This window comes from Rhynchophorus ferrugineus, unplaced genomic scaffold, assembly GCF_030347505.1.
Source record: "Rhynchophorus ferrugineus isolate W39M unplaced genomic scaffold, kcgeb_rfMv2 rfM2, whole genome shotgun sequence".
NCBI lineage: Eukaryota > Metazoa > Arthropoda > Insecta > Coleoptera > Curculionidae > Rhynchophorus > Rhynchophorus ferrugineus.
In genome coordinates, this window is record NW_027472581.1 from 29,456,956 (window position 1) to 29,480,325 (window position 23,370).

General features: G+C 32.5%; 4 protein-coding genes across 5 annotated transcripts in view; all 4 read left to right on the forward strand.

Moving 5' to 3' along the window:
• Positions 1 to 13,986, forward strand: part of LOC143191767 (uncharacterized) — a 17,109-nt gene extending 3,123 nt beyond the window's left edge. Inside the window, exons 1-4 of one of the 2 annotated variants that reach the window (XM_076397140.1) lie at positions 1,645 to 1,868; positions 5,816 to 6,017; positions 10,801 to 12,258; positions 13,782 to 13,986. In XM_076397140.1, coding sequence (XP_076253255.1) covers positions 1,748 to 1,868; positions 5,816 to 6,017; positions 10,801 to 12,258; positions 13,782 to 13,938 — 1,938 coding nt within the window. In that variant the 5' untranslated portion in view covers positions 1,645 to 1,747 and the 3' untranslated portion in view covers positions 13,939 to 13,986. Of the gene's footprint in view, positions 1 to 1,644; positions 1,869 to 5,815; positions 6,018 to 10,800; positions 12,259 to 13,781 lie in introns of those variants that run through there. The other variant, XM_076397141.1, reaches the window with a different exon arrangement.
• A 106-nt stretch (positions 13,987 to 14,092) lies between these two features.
• Positions 14,093 to 15,749, forward strand: S2P (membrane-bound transcription factor site-2 protease). Its single transcript, XM_076397145.1, has 2 exons — positions 14,093 to 14,284; positions 14,337 to 15,749. The coding sequence occupies exons 1-2, from the start codon at positions 14,210 to 14,212 to the stop codon at positions 15,723 to 15,725; spliced, it is 1,464 nt and encodes a 487-aa protein (XP_076253260.1). The 5' UTR covers positions 14,093 to 14,209; the 3' UTR covers positions 15,726 to 15,749.
• Positions 15,750 to 15,791: 42 nt separating this feature from the next.
• On the forward strand, positions 15,792 to 16,237 carry LOC143191779 (LYR motif-containing protein 2). Its single transcript, XM_076397161.1, has 2 exons — positions 15,792 to 15,951; positions 16,016 to 16,237. Exons 1-2 carry the CDS (start codon positions 15,913 to 15,915, stop codon positions 16,232 to 16,234), a joined length of 258 nt encoding a protein of 85 aa, XP_076253276.1. The 5' UTR covers positions 15,792 to 15,912; the 3' UTR covers positions 16,235 to 16,237.
• A 605-nt stretch (positions 16,238 to 16,842) lies between these two features.
• The window catches only part of Sobp (Sine oculis-binding protein), a 42,990-nt gene continuing 36,462 nt past the window's right edge, over positions 16,843 to 23,370 (forward strand). The window contains exon 1 of the mRNA XM_076397150.1: positions 16,843 to 17,055. Coding sequence (XP_076253265.1) covers positions 16,981 to 17,055 — 75 coding nt within the window. The 5' untranslated portion in view covers positions 16,843 to 16,980. The remainder of the gene's footprint in view (positions 17,056 to 23,370) is intronic.

Here is a 23,370-nt window from a genome sequence, read left to right on the forward strand (position 1 = left end):
TGTATTTCATGTATATTGATGGGCATGAAATATAAATATAAACAATGGTTAAATTTGATATCTAATAATATAGTTTGATAACATAACGTTAAGTTTTCGATTTAGTATTATTGAATTATTCAGTATATACATGTTTTAAAACATGATTTTTTTTTTTGAAAACAATTTTTCACACCTAACTCTATTAGCTCAAAGCGTTTTTGTATAGGTCTATGAATTAGTTTTGCAGTTTTTTTGTTAATTATTTCTTTTTTATTCGAAGTATTGTCCATCGATAGATGCTACTTTTCACATCTTTTGAGCATATATTCGAGACGATCCAATCTTCATAACGAGTGAAGGTAGGCTCAGATAACGCTGCTCAGATAGATGATCACTCATATGTCGTAACAAATAATAATCAGAAGGAGCAAGGTCGAGAGTATACGGTGGGTAGAGTAACACTTCCTATTTTAATGTCTTCAACTGTTCTTTCACCGGTTTTGTAACATGTGGTCGAGCGTTTTCATGCTGAAAAACATTGTTGTGTCTTTGCTAGTCGATAGCGATCGAAACCATTGATGGATTTATTAGATCTATCTCACCAAGCTAATGCCACCAAATAGAGAGTATTAGCTTGAAGTTATACAAATTCGACTTTTTCGTAGATGTTGATGCATGACCAGGGCGCCCTCATTATTTTACACACATATAACTAAACACGTTTCAATTTCTCTTGGTTATAATTCAGGTGGCACAAATTATCTAAGCTGTTTGATCATTCCCATAATTTTCAAGTGATTGAAAATTGTTTTTGTGTTATTACACTTTACAATTTTGCTTTACTGTCCAGAACTTTGCTTGTCTGTGGTGTTAAAATAATCATTTTTAAAAAGTTGAAATCAGTATTGATAAATAGAAATCGATGAAGAATGATCATGTTAAAAATTGTCATGACTGCATTTAAAAAACAAACTATTTCTATCAAGTTGATTAAAAATTTTATAAGGTACTTTGTGATATAGCAGGAATTATCAAAAAGATCATCATATTTTATATATATGAAACGATGAAAACTTCAACAATTTAAAAACTTCGGTGTACCCTCAATCTCTGGGTAAGTTCACTGTTATCGAGCAGAAAACCTTTTAATTTTTTCTCTGAGCCTTGGTACCCTTAGATATGTGTGGCTGTCCTCATTTCTAATGTATGAAGAGGCGTTAACAATGCTGCCGAGAATATTGTTTTGCAACCCCATAATTGCACACATATTGTATAATAACAGCATATATAACATAACAACATATATATTTGTTATTGAGAAAGGAATATTTGCTTTAAATTCTGTAGGAAATGATACATAAAAACATTAAACAATGTACTAATTGATTTAAATATTTTCTCAAAATAACCTTCTTTTATGTATGTAAATCGGAGCCAATTAGAGAATGTTATAGAAAGAGAGATGAAGACTGAGAGATAGTAAAAAATCAACGTCGTAGTATAAAATCATTCGCATCAACGTTTGGCGCTCGTTCCCGCATCTCTGGTAATTGCAAAAGCAATTAAACCATCACCTAAACAAAAAACGGTTATAAATCTGGCTGGATCATCGACGTGATTAATGAAGATGATGGTTCAGCGTCGATATATAGCTTTTTATTACTTGGCCATCTGGAAAAGGGAGCCGAATCTTTTGGTGCGCCACTACCGATTTTTTTTGTTCGTGCTCAAAGCCCGAGACAGCCGGACTGCGGCCGACACCAGAATGTATCGTTTAATTGTGTTTTTAGCGGTTCTGTGTCGAGCGCACAGCGTTCCACCGACCAACGATGAAAGTGTCATTTCTGAAATATCCACCATCAAGAATACGATAAAAGTATTGTCAGGTAAACAGAAAATCGTGTGTGACCGTGTGTGTGTGTTTTGGTGAGCGCGTATTTGATAAAAAAAACGTTTTACTTTCTTTATATAAATGTATACCGCTTATCGCTGTAAATAATCCATTGTTATCCATTAGTTTTTTATAAGTATAAATTCCATATTGAAAAAAGAGCAAAAAATAATTTTTATAACTATCGAATTTCATATTTCTTGTATCTATGGAACATAACAAATGGGATTATGTTAGGTGCTCGCGTGTGTACCGAGCATTTTTTCACTCTAAAAACGCATTTATTGAGAGTATGTGCGTCTGATAAAAATGCAAGCACCTAATATATTGCGAAATATATGACCGAAAACGTATATGAGAGCAATTAAATCGAAACTATTAGGACCATAGATGACTTTTAATTACTGGTGATTATTCGAATGATTAATATAATTAATTGTTAAATAACATCATAAAATAAACAGGCATAGAATGGGATCCCTTATTTATAAATCGTAACCAAGTTGCTCTTAGACGCGCAATACGAGAATATTTATTATAGGGGGAAATCTAAAAATAAGTATTAAATAATTATTTAAACGTAGTTTTTTTAAATACTAGTTAATATTTGCATAAAAAATTTTCAAAATACATAAAGAACCACTATTTAATCTGAAAATCGATAAATTATTTTCTAACTGTATATTGTTATTGCCTTAAATTTTGTAACACAATACCATAATTTTACAATAAGTACTAAGATTTGAAAAACAGTATTCCCAAAAAATAGTTAAAAAATGAAGTTTCAAAAATACGAGTCAATAAAAAATAATAAAAATAATATAAAGGGGGAATTATATATGAATTTTAATTTCTAAACATTCTTTTATTTATATATATCTCCTATTACATTTCCTTGCCTAGGATGTTATATACTGTTTATATTTGTTTAATTAATTTAATTAAATATTTGTTTATATCTATTTTTTATTAATATTTGGTTTATATTTGTATATATGTGTTTAAGATATTAACACTAGTTTCAAGATACGAATCGAATTAAAATTGGCTTCTTCTACCACTATATAATATTTAGATAATATAACATAAGAACAATGGTAGAATAATAAAAATATATATGTAACAATTATTGTTCCAATATAACCACAAATACAATTAGTCCTTTATATTTTATTATTATACTATCTAGTCGTTTTATATTTATTATTGCATATTTTCATAAACCCTTTCAGCGCTAGAGCAGAATCCTATAACTAAAACTTTTGTTCTATTTTTTCCTTTAAACAAATAATATGTCCCTTAAATGCTACAAAAATAACGCCATAACAGCAAATTTCCTTAAAATAATACAGAAAAATAGAAGAAAGACTAAAATGTTCTACAAATTTCAAATCGCCGGCTTGGTGGCGCAGTGGTAAAGGCGATGGGACAGTCCTCCTATTGTTGCGATAGCCGTGGGTTCGAATCCTGCTGGGGCATGGTCGTAAATTTATGTTTGTGATTGTTTAAATTTTGTGAATGTTCTAGGCAAGAGTGTAAAATCCGGCAAGGAAAATGATCCCAGTCACGCCAGTAACCAAGCTGGGTAAGACCGGATGTCTTCTGGGATGATTTCTAAAGTTGGTCACTGGCCAGTCGGTAGGCTTAATGCTGAGGACTGTGGTTCGGAGCCCACGTTAAACTCTAGGCTCAGTCCAGATAAACCCATAGTTGGTAAAAGGAAACTTTAAAATATATTTTTAAAAAATTCAAATCGAAAGAAAAAAAATTGTCAGTTTCTACTTTTATACATCCGGCTCTCTAGTGACTCAGGCGCAGAGTCCAAACATGGTTACGGGTGAGCCCATTTAATATTCCATTATATATCTTTATATTTTGTGAATAATATAACCTAACTGTCAAATTCTATGCTTTGACATGTATGACATTTCATTACGTAAAACAACAGATTTCCCAAAATAGCATTTCCAACATTCGTTACTTCTGTTTTTTGATATAAAGAAATCTACTACGAAAACCTACTAAACCCTTTTAAAAATGTATGGTGATATTTCTCCACCATATCCCAATGGTTTGGTTTTGTTTGAATAATTTCAAATGACAAACTTGGTATCAATGACAAGGAACACCCTAGTCCACCAAAATAGTTTGAAAACAATGAATGCTAAGATTAAACCAAGCTTAAACTCTCCAGGCATTTACACGCCATGAAAAAGATCTAAAAAGAGAAAAACTTCTATAACACACACTGATTGAAAATGTTATTTCACACCGTTTCATCACGGTTTCATTGCTTACCAAAGCAACATGGAAGGTTCTGGCTAGCATATTCTGGCTGGTGATGAAAAATGGATATACTACAAATATAATTCCAAGCGCATAAAATCATAGATTAGTCCATGAATATCCATGACTATAAGGTCTTGTTCTGCATATGGTGGGATCAGCAAGGTTTAGTATATAACGAGCTGCTGAAACCGAATGCAAATTTTAATGTAGATGTCTACCCACAACAATTGTTCAATATGAACGATCTATTGTTGTAAAAGTGTTAGCTATAGCCAATAATATTTGCGTTATTCAGGAAACATATTTTGATTAATATTTATTGTCCAAGCTTTTCTCAAGATATGCCTTTTTAAACATAAAAAAATGATCAGAAAATATCCAAACATCCAATGATCAAGCGTCATGAAACAAAATCATATAATACGTTTTCGATTCTATAACATGTCCGGTCAAAGTAGATATGTAAAGTTACATCATTAGGTCCTCATCGATTCCACATATGGAAAAAAAATGATTCGTCTAATTCATAATCATCAAATACTTCCTTTTGTTCTTGTTGGCCCTTGTCTTCCCTTTCATCTTCTTCTTTTTGCTGGGTATACATAAACTATTCCAAGAGCGATGCACCCGATGTCTCTTTACTGATATCGTGTGAACCCTCTCCTGGTGGCGATTCAACTTTGAAGCACGGCCTTGACAATTGGTACATGCTAACGAATAAAATAATCCAACTTACAGCTGTATTTACCATAATCTCTTTTATACAAAAAGATTAAGCTCAGGAATTTTTCCGGTACAAGTGGAAGTAAACTTTCAACATTATCAGGTTGTTTGGCAACAATATTTTCACTGGTAAATCTCTTTTTCAACATTGAAATGTACGAAGACTTGTGAGCTTGCGCAACATTTATTATTTTTGGCTGAACATCTATTTTTATCAACCTTCAATATTTTTTACAGTCACATTTAATTTATAATATTGTTCCGAACATTCGTAACAATGTTACACAGCTTTACACGAATTTTGGTAACTTTGGTTTTGATAACCTAGTATAACCATAGTAGTTTCGACCGATTTGAGCTATAAAATCAAGCGAACTTTACTGCCAAGATGCTTAATTTCTTGAAACAACTCACACTTTCACTTAAATTAATCTTACCATACGCTCTATAAGCTTTTAATTAATTTCAACAACTAACTTCTTCGTTTGGTAAATTTCGATTAACCAATAAATTTACAATAGGGATAAAATCGTCTTATTAAAGTTTATTAAATTGCATCTATCATCTTATTTACTTACCGTTAAACTATATTGTAGGAAAACAGCGATATCTTAATTAATTATTATTAAAAAAACGATAACTTCAAATGTCACACTTATGGCAATTCTGAGAAAAAATCGCTAATAATTCCTCTACAGTGAACTATTAATAATAGCAGCCAAACGCGTAGATTATTTAATAACCATTAAAATTAATTTAGGAACTCCTGGCTATCTCCAAACTATAACATTGAACATATTTTATGACGCGCTATTAAACAACTTTATTTAATTTTTAAATAGATCAAAGTCAATGTAAATCGAAAATCCTGCGTAATTTCGTTTTTAATTTTTTAAAAAACCAGATGACTCATAAAATTTCCATTCTTAGATCAATGGGAAAAATGGAATACCCTCTTTATAACGTCATTGGAACCTAGGGTCACTTCAACTGCCTCGACACTGTCTAGCATCGATAGCAACATCCACAATTTGCAAGAAAGGGCCCACGTGTGGGATACGTTTCAACTTCATGTAGCTGCATGGAATGATCAGCTGGCCTCGTTGGACAGAAAGATGGACATACTCAGCAAGTAAGTTTATCCTTATCGAGCAAATATCTTATAGATTTTTTTTTTTTAATTTGGACAAGTTCGTATTTAATCTGACACATTTCTTTTTGAGAGAGTTAAGAGTTTTCCGACTTCATTAATCTTTTTTTTTGAGTTTTCTAATACCTTATAGAAGGTTCTTACATTAAAAACAATATTAGAAAAATGATGCAGAAATTTATAAAAGTTCAGAAAACTTCTATTCGATCTGATAATTTCATGAATCTAGTTTTGAGTAATATTTTTTTAATAATTCAATTAAGTTAAGTAATAATTTTTTTGTTCATCGAAGTTGGTTCACTGCAATAACGTCTTATATTGAAAATTTTGGTAAACATCGATTTTTAGTACGTTCTGAGACTCACACCACACGGTACATATAGTTATACAGGTACATTAAGGGAGTTAATTTGTTATTTCCTTTGAAATTGGTTCTTAAAAATGCCAGCAACTAGATGTGCCCACTTAGGTCCCAGAATTGCAGTGCTGCAATTCAAAGATATATACAAGCAAATCAAACTCACGTAGGTTAGTCGAAACGCGAACTCAATTTCACTGGAATCGATTAATTCGAAATGAATAACATAAACATGTTGTGCTTAATCTCCAATGAGCTTCATTCAATTATAACACGGCAATCGATTACAGTTTACAAAAAATCGTTGTTATTAGACCAATAAACGTTGTGTGCCTGTATTTCAACGCACTTAAGTTTTCAAAAGAAGCTACTGGATTATATTGTATCAGTGGCTAAACACACACTATTGACACTATTGAAACAGCCACCAGAGTCGTTATTTTCATTGGTTTCCGGAAGTCTCCTAGCATAACCATTAATTTATATTTAGATTCATAATTTGTACTATTTGCCTAAGACTTTTTGGGTGCCATTGTGTATCCATCATTTGCGTTCAAATTACTTTGCTGCAACTATTTAGCAACTGTAGAGTTCACCGAAAGGTTGCCATTTGAAGCTTCATCAGTATACATATCCAACGCTGCTTGAGTGTTGAATGAGCTATTCGTCCGCCCAATAACTTAGCTACATCCGATGAAGCAACTGCAAGTGCAACTACATTTTGTAGTCGAATCGTTGCCAAAATAATTGATATTAAAAACGTTTTTTCAGTTACACGAGGGGTATCTAAGAAGAACTTCCAAGCCAATTCCATCGTTTACCACCTTCATGAACGTAACATAGGAATATTTTTGTTACTGACTTAAAGGTGGAACCTTTTTTTGAACCGTATCTTCTTCTGTCTTTACCGGATCTTTTTGTTGTATTTCTTAAGTGTCCCTATGAAGTAGTCTGCTCTTCAGTAAAAGATTCTCCAATTCAAAAGTCAACAATTCAAACATGAATAACCGCGTAAACCTCAAATCAAAATATTAATAAAGTTATCCATTGCTAGCTACTATACTCTCCCATTTTTCAAAGAAAAATAGACGCATTCCACAAAAGAACAAAAAAGACACAACTTTTTTCTAAAAACGAGATTTTTTAAATTTTTTAACCTTTACGAATTTCTTTAAAATAGTCAGTTTTAAAAAATCAATTCAGTAAAGGCATCATGTCAACCCCCTCGAAAAAAAAATTTCGTTTTTTTGACTGGGTTGGCGTAGTGGCATTAGGTAACAGGACGGTTCTCCTGCTGTTGTGATAGTCGCGGGTTCGAATCATACTGGGGCATGGTCGTAAATCTATGTTTGTTATTGTTTAATATTTGTGATTGTCCTACGCAAGAGTGCAATATCCGACAAGGAAAATGATCCCAGTCAGGCCAGTAACCAGGCTGGGTAAGACCGGATCTTCTGGAATGATTTCTAACTCAATCACTCGCCAATCGGTAGACTTAATGCCGAGGGCCGTGGTTCGGAGCCCACGTTAAAACTGTAGGTCCAGTCCAAGTAAACCCTCGTTGATAAAAAGAAGACTTTAAAACATATTTAAAAAACCTTTTCAAATAACTCTAAAATAATTTAAATGTCGAAAAATCCTCTTAAGAGCTATTATTAAAGGGTTAAACTCTGAAAATATGAAAAACAATCGATGTTTCGATCGATGTTAATGTATAAATATTTTGACATATATTTTGTCATCTAATTTTTACCGCTGAAATTTTTAAGCTATTCTGGCTATTTCTGGTCTTATATGGGCCTTTACTCGTAGAATATTCAATTTGAATTCAATTATAATCTATACATAATGGAATACATGGGTCTTTAAAATAAAAAAAAAACAATTTCGTTAATTCGGATTTTTTCGGATATTTGTAATTCTTTAACCGGACAAAATGATCTGAAATATAACTATATCGCAGATAATAGATTATAAGAATAAAATGCTCTATTATCTATGTGATATTTTGTAAAATGTATTACGCTATGTTACCCAATTATTATAAAAGATAATTAATTCCAACAAATAATATTTATAAATATGCTGTAAATAAAGGGAACGTACCCATTAAGTACTAAAACATTTGCTGGTGCAAGGTGTATTTGTACTACAGATATTTATTGACATCAATTGAACAAATTGAACGACATATAGTTGCAAAAAAGCACCAGTAATAGCATGGATTAACGCAATGTTATACTCTTACATGTCAACGCTGGATCGCATGTTTGTTTGTATTTGACTGTGACGAATACACTGTTGCAGCTCGAATGGAAAGTTCTGGCAAAAATAGCATAATCACCAGAAATAGTACCTTCTGATTGTCATACATGCAAGCACCTAATATGTTGACATAAAATAAAATTAGAAGTAGCGGTCGACAATATACACAAATGGGCTAGAGACTGGAAAATACAGCTTAATAGCTCCAAATCTGTCTATGTTAATTTTGCCGTGCGGCGAATTGACAAAAACTTAATTATATCACTTGACGGAAGATCTTGATAGTAGGTAAAAAAACATCATCTGAAACAAAAAGCCGCGCAAATTAGAGATAGAGATTCTCAAAGTCAAGCAACTGTACTGGTTAGTCGGAAGATACTCTCAAATTAATCTAAAATCAAAGATATTTGTTTATCAGTCACTCATAAAGCCTATTTGGACCTATGGGGTTACACTAAAACACCAAACCAACTAGTAATCCAACGGACCCAAAACAAGTTTCTCATACCAACAACATTTCTCATCATACCAACAAACAGCTGCGCGTTGGCCTCGAAACCAAGAGGATACACGAAGCGATCAAAGATTTCGCCCTAATCACAGCAACGTAAAAGCAATACAACTACTGGACAACACGCAGGAAATCAGAAGATTGAAGCTAATCAAGCCACACGAAGTAATTCAGTGTATAAGTGTAACAGTTCAATTGAAAAGTTCCTGGCCTGACACATAGATGGCACTAATAGAATTAAATCCATATGTATTTTAGTTAGCCCTAACCCTCAAAAGAAAGCGTGTATAAATTTGACAGCTGTCGGATCATTAGTTTGTGAATTATAGCATTTTTAGTGAAGCAACTTTTATTATTGTGAAAAAAAAATGGATAAAAAGGAATTTCGCGTGTTGGTAAAATATTGCTTTTTAAAGGGAAAAAATACAATTGAAGCAAAAACTTGGCTTTATGCCCAGTTTGCGGACACTGTCCCAGGAAAATTAAATATCAAGGATTGGTATGCTAAATTTAGACGTGGTGAAATGAGCACCGAAGACGGTGAACGCAGTGGACGCCGTTGAATTGAGAAAGAGAAAAGATGTTGTTACCGAAGAAAACATTTAAAAAATCAACAAAATTATTTTGAATGACCGCATATTGAAATTGAATGAAATAGCAGACATTTTAAAGATATCAACTCAACGTGTACATCATATCATTCACGAATATTTGGATATGAGAAAGCTCTGTATAAAGTGGCTGCCGAGCGAGCTCACTTTAGACCAAAAACAATGACGAGTTCATGATTCGGAGCAGTGTTTCAAGATGATCAAGCGTAATGAACCCGAGTTTTTGCGTCGATATGTGACAATTGATGAAATATGACTCCGAAGTCCAATCAACAGTCATCCGAGTGGACTGCACACGATGAAAAGCGGTGAAAAGCGCTCCAAAGCGTGGGAAAACGCAACAGTCGGCTGGCAAGGTTATGGCGTCTGTATTTTGGGATGCGCATGGAATAATTTTTATTTTGGAAGGAAGGACCATCAACATCGGCTATTGCCACATTTGAAGATAAGGAAAGTGCTGCTTCACCAAGACAATGTACCGTGTCACAAGTCAGTGAAAGTGATGGCAAAAATCCATGAATTGGGCTTCAAATTGCTTCCTCATCCACCGTATTCTCCACATCTGGACCCCGGCGACTACTTCCTCTCAAAAGTATGCTCGCTGGGAAGAAATTTTCGTCGAATGAAGAGGTGAAGAGAAGAAGAGAAAGAGGTTTCGCCGAAACTGAGGCCTATTTTGAAGCAAAGGACAAATCGTACTACAAAAATGGCATCAAAATGTTGAATAAAAAAATTATTTTGCCAAAATAATGTGTTTTGGTATGGTAGGCCGGGGACTTTTCAATTGACCTGTTATTTTTAACTGTAGCTTAAATAGATTAGTTTTATTCTAATTTGGGAAATACATACTGATATATTTATTAATCCCGTACAAGCCTTGCTTGTATATTAATGCAAGTACAACAGAACAAATAAGTACTAAATTAATTTGTAAAATAAGATTGTACCAAGCATATTGAATATAAGATGTAATTAATAAAAAATAATAATATCAAATTAAAAATTATTCTTTGTTCTCAGGGGCTCCGAAAAGTTGATGACAATCGATGGAAAAGTGAACACGATGCTGTCAGCCGAATATAAAATCGACAGACTAACCAAAATAGTGACTACTCTGGAAGAATCCATAGTGGATCTGTCTTCATCGCTCAAAAATAAATACAAACCTAACAAAGCCACCCTGTTCGAGGAATTCGCGGTTCGCGGTATCCTCAGCTCCTTGAAACTGGTAGAACGCAAACTGGATCGCCTACTAGTGGGGAAACAGAACGATCTGATGAGAATAAAAAACTTGGAGGAGAATGCGGTGAAGTGCAGCCTACCCAAGGTCACCGAGGACTTGCTTAACGACATTTCGTCCAAGGTTGACATAATTTTTGATGCGGTGCATAAGAAAATAGAAAATGATTACTCAGACGATTATCTGGATGTTAAATATCCGGAAGGAAGCGGAGACTTGGAGATTCCGTCAAATCTGGAACAAAATCCTAATGCGAAGAAGGTTTTAACGTCAAAACGTAATGTTCTGGTGCCAATTTTGACTGATATCACTGGCAAACTCGCGGATATCGAACGGACATTGTTCAACTTACAGAGACATACGTCAAACATCAATTACGATGTGCAAAACGCTTGCAACAAGACTACTTTCGAGCAAATGCTCCGAAACCTTTTAGATAACTACTGGACCCAGCAAGGACAGCATATTAACATTATACTGGATAGTTATTTCAAAGAACACCGTACATATCTGGAATCGCTCATGGCAAAGTTTGACAGGACAAACTATGCTGTTCCCAGAACTACTCTACCTATACCGGAGAGCACAACTGACATAATCAGACAAGTATGGACGACCACAACTGAAACACCACCACCTCCTACAACAACTATTATTACCACCAGACTCAGTTCTAACCCTGTACAGATATTTTACATCACCGATCCCAACAAAATGTCTTGTGATAATCTGGAGCCGAATGAGCTTAGCGGCATCTATGTGTTCAAGTATCCGATTAATGTAGTTACGCTTATATACGAACGTTTCTTCAAGAAGAAGGTGTGTGTGATTCGAGATGATGGTCCCTGGACCGTAGTACAACGTCGGGACAATTATACCAACCAGCAGGATTTCAACGTCTCCTGGAACGACTACAAGTTCGGTTTCGGTGACCTGGAGAAAGACTTCTGGATGGGCAATAATTTCCTGGCTAGATGGTCCAGAAATCGAGACCTAGTACTACGAATCGAACTGGAAGACTTCGAAGGTAACACTGCGTGGGCTGAGTACGATCATTTCAGGGTGGGTGAAGCTAACGAAGAATTTAAGTTGAGTGTAGGCGGATATTCGGGTAATGCCTCCGACTCGTTGGGTAGTCATAATGGCGCCGCTTTTAGTACCTACGATCGTAAAAATGACAAAGCCCCAGAGTGTTGTCCTTGTTCAGTATCGTATGGAGGGGGGTGGTGGTTTACCAGGTGAATATAATATATAATATCCTCCACTCTGCTATAGTTGGCTTTAACTAATATTTAACCCTTTGCTTTTTTAAAATTAGGTTCTTACATGTATTCTAATCAGTGATATCTATCGGTGAAAAAGTTCCAAAACAATTAAATACAACGTTTATTGGAGAAAAACCCCGTCCAATCTCTCAAGAAACGTTTAGACTACTTAGTAGTTGATTAATTATTGTTTCCGTAAGTTTACGTGTGATAGAATATATAGCACCTTCCGATTACCCATTCTTTAGATCAACGATGCCAAAAAAATGGAAAAATATTTTGATTAATATATATTATATCAATTTTTCTCAATAGTCAATAGCCTTTTAAAATGAAAAAAAGAATTATTAGAATACATTTAAGCAGAACACTGTTAAAAGCACTATTTATAAAACAGCAATTATTTCCACAAATCGTCAGCTTTTCCACTTCATGTTGAAATAAAATTTTATATATTAACGTAACATCCACAGTTTGTATTAATAAACTACTACTTACAAATTAACACAACTTAATTAAGTTTTTACAGCTCTCTACAAGTAGAAAATCAACGCTGGTAATATATTTTAAGTAATTGAAATTTCAATGAGGTAAACTGGCATTTGACAGATGATGAACACCTTTTAGTTTGAATATTTACGATGAATAAGCATTTCAAATAATTTCAGTAATTGTCATGTATTATTTTTTTATGAAAATGCGGTTGATCCAATGTTTTTCCGCAGTGGTATACATAACGGAGACATTTTGGTATGGGGATGGAAATAATTGTTTTCTTCGATTAAAACATTTTATTTCATCACATAGATGTTGTTAGATCACTCGCACTAGCAACGATATAGCTATCCAGTCCTATTTTTATAAATAACATTTTGATGGTGTAAGCACTTTACTCATTACACTTTAAATCAGCCCCTCATACACGTATTTCTTAAAATAATTAACTTAGCAGTACCATTATATAACAGATACTCTAAGAGAATTATTTTCAAAACATAAGTGCCGACATCTTTCGAACAAAAGATATTTAAATTGAAACTTATTTTTGTATACCCTTATATCGTCCACTCACGTGTTTGGATTTATCAAACATTGCTCTATTTAACTATTACACGTCTTGATTGATGCCGCATGGTCCAGCTAATTAACATTTCAATTCTAATAAAATATTATATTTAAATATAATAAGTAAATTATATTTAATAGTTACTAGTTAATAAAATCGGGAGCGTGAACTTAATCAGGGTTCTAATTTTATCAACAATAACAAACTATTCCAATAAATAGGAATTGAAAAGTATCTCAAAACGTTATAAAACCGTAAATAGTATTTTCCCTTCCCTTTTTCAAACGATCAAACCCTATGATACGTTTGTAATTTGTTACATTAATATAATATTTAAACTGGTTAATATTATTTAGTTGAAACTAGTTAACTAGTTGTCCTATTAATTCTATTTAAAGAATAAGTTATATTATATTTCTGAATTTTTTAGGTGTTTCGAATCAAATTTAAACGGAATCTATTTTAAAACTCCTAGAGAAAATGAACACTTCCGAGGATTGATCTGGGAACACTGGCTAGGGAATTATTCCTTAAAAAAATCGGTAATGATGGTAAAATCGAAATTTATCCGAGCGGAAGAACCTTAAATCGTTTTGTATTTAACTGTATTAAAACAATATATTTTTGTGTATTTTTATGAGTAGTATTTTTTAACATTCCCTCCTATTTTCTTTATAATTATTTGAACTAAAAAATAATTTATCAGTTTAAGCCTAGCAATCTTTAAGCAGAAGAAATAACATTAACCTAATTTTTAAAAAATGATTAGAAGGCAACGCTCTTAGATCCTTTAGAAATTATATTAGGCAAAAAAATATGGATAAAAATCATTTATTTCCGGCAGAATTCGTCCTCTAGATGGATACTTTAGTTACTTTGTTAGTTATAGTCGCTATTTACGGCGTATTGCTATTTTTTGACTTTTTTTTCAAAGTAAGTGTTTGAATGGTTTTGTAAACAAATCTATGAATATAATTATTTTTAGTCTTGTGCACACTATCCCTATCTGAGGTTGCTGGACGGCCTAGGACTAGAAATTGGCTACTTTAATTTAAAATGGAAAACAAAAGCGTTGAATAGACTCTTTTTGAAATGGGGCAACTTTCGGCCACAGTTTTGGAAACTATGGTTTCTGCTGGGTGTATATGTTAGTTTAATTTTCTTTCCGCTATCAGTTAGTTTTTTGTTCTATAGTGCCTTTCAGTCTTTTTTTGCTCCAAAATTCACTGATAATAGTCCAGTAATAACAGTTGTAATACCAGGGGTTAATTTGCCAATATCTGAGCTTGGATATTATTCACTCACTTTAATTATTTCCAGTATTGTTCATGAGGCAGGTCATGCTTTAGCAGCAGTGTTATATGATTTGAGTATTCAAGAAGTAGGTTGTAATGTATATTTTATTTTGCCAGTAGCTTCAGTAACATTACCAACAGACAAACTAACTACACTTAACATTAAAAAGAAACTAAGCATATTCTGTGCTGGTATCTGGCACAATTTAGTTATATCACTCTTAGCATACTTAATATATTGTTCTTTACCAACAATTTTTTCTCCGTTTTACCAAAGTGGCCATGGTGTTCAGGTATCTCGTGTTACTCAACAATCCCCTTTGAAGTCCTCCAAGGGCCTGTCTCCTGATGATGTAATATTCGGCATTAATGACTGCCAGATACTAAATGAAGATGACTGGTATTCATGTCTTAATAATAGAGAATTGTTAATACCTGGTATTTGCATTGAGTCAGAACTAATAAATACTTTAGATGAAAGTGTGCCTTTACAGCATCTAGGAAATGGAGTTGTTCAATGTTGTGACCCATCTAATTCAAAGAATAATTGTTTTGAGTATATCGATTTGGAACGGGATGAACTGGAATTACCTGGACATGTGTGTTTACCTGTAAGAACAATCATAGAAAAGTCAGCAAATTTCTGCACCATTAAGCCACATCATTGTCCTAATAATTTATACTGCTTCAAGCCAGTTCTACCTAATAACACTTTTCTCTTTAAAATTAATTTAAATAACTGGAAAACCGTGATATATATAGGGCATCCTAATGATCTGTATCAGACAATAGATGTATCGTCTTACATAAAAAAATTTAAATATTTAGAACTGAATTTACCTGATGCAACAACAAAATTGATGAAGTACATTGTGGTAATTTCATTAGGGTTGGCCTTTGTGAATATTCTACCGTTCATGTATATGGACGGGGAATATATAATTAAAATAATTGGAATAACGTTACTAAAAGAAACATTAGGTAAAAGAAAATCACTTTTAGTAACAACTGTGATCATATGGTTGTTCACTATATTTTTAATTTTGCTACTTGGGCACGCAGCATTTCGAATGTTTTAGACAATAAAAATAATGTTACTTTTTCCTATTCGTATTATTTTGCCACAATCCCTCAAAACACTGTTTATATTATCAGCTGATAATGTTAGGTTAAGTGTCATCCACCGATACTATTAATATAGTTAATTTTTTTCCATGTATATAATAAGCTAAGTATTAATTAACATTAAATACCTCTTATCTTACTATGAGTAAAAATCTAAAACCTATTTTAAGTTTACAACAGGTAAGTAATTACTGCATATCATAACCTCGCTCTTAACTTTAGCCAATTCTTTCTATTATTTCAGTTTATTTTGAAACAAGAAGTAAAAAATCTATATAGGCAGATATTTCGAGCTATTCGAGAGGTGCCTGATAAACAATATCAAGATGAACTGAAGGATTGGACTCGAAGAGAATTCAGGCAGAACTCTCACCATACTGATGAAATATCTATTAAAATGTATCTGCAATACGGGCAAAAATGCCTACGAACTTTAGAAAACAATATAGGATTAGCTAAATAATAAAACTATTTTATTTTAGTTGAAATTGAATAAACAGGTAGTAATTTGATTTGATGTAACAATGTACTAATTTATTAACCTAATAAATTTAAATAATCTGATCAAAAATCATCATTAATGACATCAAGTGAATGTTAATAACATTAGTTTATAGTGGTCATATATAGTGATAAATATAAATTAAATTTTGATTTAAATTGAAAAATAATGTTGTAACTAATAGACATTTTGAATACATTTTTTTCTTATTCTAAGAGCACGTCATTATGACATTAAAAAAGTTGCTATCATCAGTTAACTTGATTGGAAATATAATAGAACAAAATTAAATTTGTTTAACACCCAATTGCTATTCAGTTATTGTTTACTGATTGACTTTATTATTCTGCAGTGAGAATACCTAACTAAACACTTGTTAAAGGGTTTTGATTAATTAACTTAAAAGATATAAAATAACCTGGCGTTCCCAATAATTGGCGAAGTGTATCGAAACAACGAGCTTGCGCTTTATACCCTTGAAATAAACTGGCGGGAAGATTTCAGATCGCGCTTCAGACGAAAATATCCAACGCTCCTGTTCAGTCATTGGCCGAAAAGGTTTAGTCTCGCTTTATTTTCGAATTTCGTTTCAATATGCGTAGTTTTATATAACCGCAATTTGCGCTATTTTGAACAACCTTAAGTTCGTCACTTGGTAGTAGTGAAGTTCGTGATTTTCAATTACTAAAACACTGGTTTTTTATTAAATGTTTATGGAAAAACGCCTGTCGAACGAAGTGACCATCACTAAAATTACAGTGAAGAAAGAAAAACCAGAAAAGGTAAATGTGAACTTTTTATATAACCCCTTTAATATAATAGAATACAAATATTAAATGCTGACATTTTATATGTTTTGACATTTAACGTTACAAATAAACTACATAGATATTTAAATGTTATTTGGTTAAGCAAATTTAATTTATATAAATTTAATATGAAATATTTTGTATATTATATAGTGACATGAAAAATTCAGTAATAATATATAAAATAAATTTGGTAATTTCAGAAACAAAGACATGATATTTTATATAATCAAACGGTAATGTTATAACTAAATTAACTATCTTACATGGAAATATGAGCTTTTTGATAAATACTCTAATAATATTATTTTGCTATAAAATACTTAATATATTTTATGGCAGTTATTAAAGTTTCTTTTTTATAGTCTAGAATCTTGCTACCATCTATTTATAGGACGCTACTTTTATATTAATATGGATAGTGTAGTGTTTTTTTTATTGTTCAATGATCGAGTCCTAAGAAATAGTAAATCTAATTATGTGTATATTTAAATTAAATGTTATTGATCATTAAATGGATATAATAAAAATTAAATGAGGTATAAAAATAACATATAAAGAATGACATTCACTGGCATTATACCTTAGAAATTCAACTAAAATACATAATAAATAAATTGAAATATGTAACACGAAAATATTAAATGGTAGATATATAATTTTTAGGTATCTAATATATAATAATTTGCATATACTAAGATCTTTTGATATAGTCCATCATAGTTTTACTAAAGGGAAGGAAATCTATTCATGTTGACTTCCTTAGGAACAGATATGCTTACGTATTGTTGATTAACTTTTGATTGACCACATGTCCAATAAGGCATGGCATTAGATACTAAGTAAATATGTAAAACTATAAGAAGATGATATGTAAGCAGTTGTATTTCAAACTCAAATTTTTTATTAGTAATTCCAACAAAATCGTTTATCAAATAATTATACAATAATGTTTCTATAAAACTTAATTTTGATAATAATACAATGTTCAACTTTAAGCAGCATAAAAGTTATTCAAACAATAACAAATGCTAATAGATATAAAATTACATATTAGTATATAATTAGTGATAGTTAGATATGACGAACAATGATTTTGAATTGATGACGCTGACGATGATGTTTATTAAATTAATATCTTTAATTATGTACTTCTAGTCGAGGCCTAGAAGGGCTAATATTTTAACGGTATCCATGAAGAAACCTAATTTCTAGTAATTTTAGATGATATAAAGCACTGCTCAAATATTTAATGTAGTCAACAGGAGCTACATCTAGTAAATAGGGCAGATATTAGGCCTACAAATTAGATTTAAGGGATTTTTTTTAATTTGAAGCTTTATTGAAGGACACTTTGGTCCATTGAGAGCTGCTACTTATTCCCATCTTTCAGGCAATTTACGAATTCCATCTCGAAATATCGATGTATATTTTGAGGTTAAACACGAATTGTCACATTTTTTTATACCTTCGTAAGAAGAGAAGTACTGTTCAGAAAAAGTAGTAAACAGAAGGAACAAGGTCTGGAGAATACGGCGGGTGGGGTAGTACTTCTCATTTTAATGTGTCAGTGTTGTCATACTGTAGAATAACATTGTTGTGTTTTTGCTCCTATTTGTGTTTTCGCACAGTTTTCAGCTCAAACGCATCAATTGAGCATTCATCGAGTAATGCCTTCAAATCCTTGTTTTCAAAAATGTTTAGCCTAAAACACTCCTGGTCTTCGGTATCACCATTTTTAAAACGTCGAAACTAGGATTCACATGTTGAAGTCGATGGGTCGTGGTTACCATCACTTGATACAGCATTCGATGACTTTCAGCTACCTTTTTCTTCTTCTATAAGAAAAAAAATAAGAAATTTCCCGCATATGTGATTTATTCGGTAAATTCGATATTTTACAAATTAAGTCATTTTCAACACACTGAAAACTTTTTTTGCTCTTCTTCGACGAAATGACATACTGAGATATGTAAAGCTATAAAAAGGGCGATAAACTCCTTATAACAACAAATTTCCTTAAAATTATACACAAAAATCGGAAATAAATGTAATATAACATACATATGTACTATATAACAGTAATATTTCAGATCAATTGGACCAACAAATAAACCTGTCAGTATTTGTTTTTGTACCACTAGTCTTCTGGTAACCAAGGCACATACAGTCCGTTCAATAAAACAGTGAACTCACATCATCTGAATTGATGTTGCCAAAACGTCGCAATGTTGCCGCATGAACTCTGAGTTTTTAATAATTTTGGATTAGACATACAACATAGTAATCTAAACAAAGTAATTAAACAAAAATAGTTTTATCAAGTACAATATATTTTAATATTATATTACATTTAATGCATATATTATCAAAGGAATTAATGAGCATATTTACCTTTTACGCTTAGTTCTTGTTGTTGATAAAACTAGATTTAGATTTAGATTTTTAGAACCTAATGCATTTGCCATATTCACGATTCACGATTCCATCAATTGTCAATTTCTTCTTCAATGTATCTGATCAAGCTCACCCAAACCGAAGGTATTGTTAACCATTTTTGTTTCCAGCATAAACACAATATATCTGCAATGAAATATTAATAAATGTTATGACTAATAAAACATAATCAATTGTTATTCCTACCATTTTCCATCAACTTTTGTTATCTTAACACTATTTTTATTATCATCTTGCCATGAGTGACCATTGAGTATATTAGTCCCATTGTGAAATATCTATGTCTCATCTAATTACACAACTTAAAATAACAAGTGTATAAGTCAATGTCTGAAAGTTGTATTGGACCTCTTCGATACTTTTTAGACTAACAGTTTCCTCTGAAATGATTGTATTATGTTTATATTGAATAGACCACTCACTGTTTTTATATATTTCATATATTTAATCTCTAATAGAGCTAATTAATAAGAGTGTTTCTTGGGAGGATGGTTTATTTATTTTCGGTGAATCCAAGATTATATTTTTCTTTTTTTAAAATAATTAAGTGACTGTCTCCATACTAATATGCAGTGCAGCTGCAATACTTCAGTGCATTGTCGGAGTAATAAAAAGCAGCGATTTGAAATTTATCAAAATAATCAAAGCGTTAAAATAACATTTGCCCGTTTATAACCTGTAGTTATTACAATTATATTTTGAAGAACTTTGCTGACATTTGACAACCGGATGATTTTTCAGTCTTGTTCGGTTACTTAATAAAAAGAGAAGGAAATTATTGTCTGATTCTAAAATTAATTTACAAATTGCAGCAGGCAATACATTAAACATCTTGATGACGTGAGTTCACTATTATTTCGAATAGACCATAGTTATGATTGCCCCTATTTTATGTCCTTTTCTAATTCCAAGTCTACCTTTGGGGTCCGAGACCTGGGCATTGTCACAGTCTAGCATATGAAGATTTGAACTATTTCAAATGCGATGCTTAAGGCAAATTCTGCCTGTTTTCCCTGAAGTCGTTTTAAAATTGAAGTTAGCTTTGTACATGGTCGTCGAATAAAACATGAAACAATTGCTCAGAAATTTCTGTGAAGACATCAACTGTTTGAATGAATATAAGATAGAAAATATAAGAATAGAAATTAAGGAGAGCTATCTGAAAAAGAGGAGACTAACATTGTCCAAGTGCAATACGGTTAGATGAAGACTTGGCCATTCATCACATTTAGCGATGAGAGTCATTTTAGACGACTGAATGATGAGGATTGCAGTCCGGAAGCCATGTTAATTCGGTATTTTAGACTAGAAGCATGAATTTTAAATATTTTCTCAAATAAAAACAATATTTGTACTATACATTTTTTTTACTCGATATTTATTAATATTTAAAGAATACATAAAACTAAAAAGTGAAAAGGATAATGAAATGGGGGTCCCAGAAAATGGCGCACGATGATACATTGACACGATTGCAACCTTGTAATCCGAAACCAATAAGAAATATTGTTAATCTAGTGAAGTGCTTGTTAAGAATCACTTATGATTCGAGATGGGACGGAATTGATATCACCACTTATGGCTTTGGAACAAAAGAGAAACTTTATTTACATCGCTGCTCTTTTATAAAATTTTGAACAGTCTCGATACAAATTACAGCGCCCTCTACTAACTCTTCTTCTTCTTTTCTACACTGACTCTTGTATCGATATAAATAATATATTTAACAGTGCTGTTATCGTACAAACTAAATATAAGTCAAACCAAATTTCCTCTGGCTTTTTAACGCAATTAAAAAGGATCACACCAAGTTTCAAGCAAATCGGTTCAGTAGAACTTATCTCAAGTTCTGAATATCATGTCAGCCGTCCTCGAACAAGTAAAACAGTTTCAAGAAAAACGCATATAAAGTTACGGATAAAGTTACACGCAGTTTAAGCCCTACATAATCTGGTACTTGTCACTTTTAAAGGCGACCGCTCCTAGACTAATTGTTATTCCCATAAAGACCATCGTTTTGAGAATAGAGATGATTCATAAATATGAAATAAAAAAATAAAAATTTAATCTTGTGCAAAAGTCCATATCAACGAATAAATTATCATTGGTCCCTAGTCTATTCCTCGTCTATAGTTCGATTTCCGGCCCCGCCGGTTTAGATGCCATGTCACTAACTTTCTTAATGATATATTATACTAAAAAAGCACACGCCCCTAAAATCTATGTACATAAGTTATTAAATTCAAAAACAATTAATTTACTTGAAAAGCTATTTTATTTAAGGACAGAAGAGGTGACCTGTTAGACGGAGATACAAAACGATACTGATGATGTCACAGTCACCTAAGCACCTCACCGAGTCTTCGAATAATCATAATCAAGCCCATTAACAATCGTATGATATAACACCTCCCTCCTAAAGAAACGACCACGGGGTGTTGGGGCGAAAGCGTTGTAGTCTGGACAGCTTATAGTTCTAATAAAATTATGTTTGAGTATAGCCCTTACCTTCGTCCGCTAGTTTGCCTTTGAAGATCTTCGAAGTGAACTCTTTTTACCCAAATTTTTATGTACAGGTTCATCTTTGTGGAATGGTTTTCCAAGTTTTGGTGACTATAGATTCCAATAGTCTACGACTAAAGAAAACTGAGCTATTACAATCCACCTTTGATGACCGTATCATACCATGAACTGTACTGCTTCTGTCGGGAATCCGTGAGCTAGAGGGGTTTTTCAAAGCTTGAATATTTCCTAAATGGAATAGTTTATGGTTAGGGGTTTGAACATGTTCAGTTCACCTTCTGACCTTACAGATTCAGCTGCGATACTTTTGCCCGAACTCCACTTAAATAACAGGTCAATTGACAAGTCTCCGGCCTGACACATAAATGGCCCTACTAGAATTAAATCCATTTGTTTTTTAGCCCTAACCCTCAAAAGATGCGTGTATAAATTTGACAGCTGTCGGATCATTAGTTTGTGAATTATAGCAATTTGGGTGAAGCAGCTTTCGTTATTGTGAAAAAAATTGATAAAAAGGAATTTCGCGTGTTCATAAAATTTTGCTTTTTGAAGGGAAAAAATACAGTTGAAAACTTGGCTTGATACCGAGTTTAAATCCACAAAATGATTTTGAATGACCGCAAATTGAAACTGAACGAAACAGCAGACACTCTAAAGGTATCAACTGAACGTGTACATCATATCATTCACGAATATTCGGGTATGACAACACGTTATTGGACCGTTTGAAGGACGAAATCGCCGAAAAACGGCCGGATTTGAAGAAAAAGAAAATACTGCTTCACCAAAACAATGCACCGTGTTACAAACAAGTCAGTAAAAACGATGTCAAAAATCCATGAATTGGGCTTCGAATTGTTCCTCATCTACCGTATTCTCTAGATCTGGCCCCAAGAGACTTTTTCCTGTTTTCAGATCTCAAAAGAAAGCTCGCTGGGAAGAAATTTTCGTTGAATGAAGAGATGATCGCCGAAACTGAGGCCTATTTTGAGGCAAAGGACAAATCGTACTACAAAAATGGTATCGCAAAATTGGTGGTATCACCCTTGAACGGAATTATGTTGAATAAAAAAACCAATTTTGTCAAAAAAAATGTGTTTTACTATGGTAGGCCGGCGACTTTTCAACTGAACTGTTATGCGAAAGAATCCTTCGAGTAACTGCGGAACGATTTCCGCTCCAACGTCAAATTGTCTTCTTTCCTTGGTAATTAATTTGATTCAGGTTAATTGATTGAATTCAAGCCCGAAATCCCATCGGCAATTACAAAATGGGGATGGGTTTAAAATACAAAAACTATTGATTTAT

What these genes read in the sequence shown, in the direction of transcription:
- S2P (XM_076397145.1), top strand. Translation starts at nt 14,210, where the DNA reads ATGGATACTTTAGTTACTTTGTTAGTTATAGTCGCTATTTACGGCGTA. An exon ending in TTTTTGACTTTTTTTTCAAA is followed by an intron (nt 14,285 to 14,336) that starts GTAAGTGTTTGA and finishes AATTATTTTTAG; the next exon opens with TCTTGTGCACACTATCCCTA.
- LOC143191779 (XM_076397161.1), top strand. Translation starts at nt 15,913, where the DNA reads ATGAGTAAAAATCTAAAACCTATTTTAAGTTTACAACAG. An exon ending in CTATTTTAAGTTTACAACAG is followed by an intron (nt 15,952 to 16,015) that starts GTAAGTAATTAC and finishes CTATTATTTCAG; the next exon opens with TTTATTTTGAAACAAGAAGT.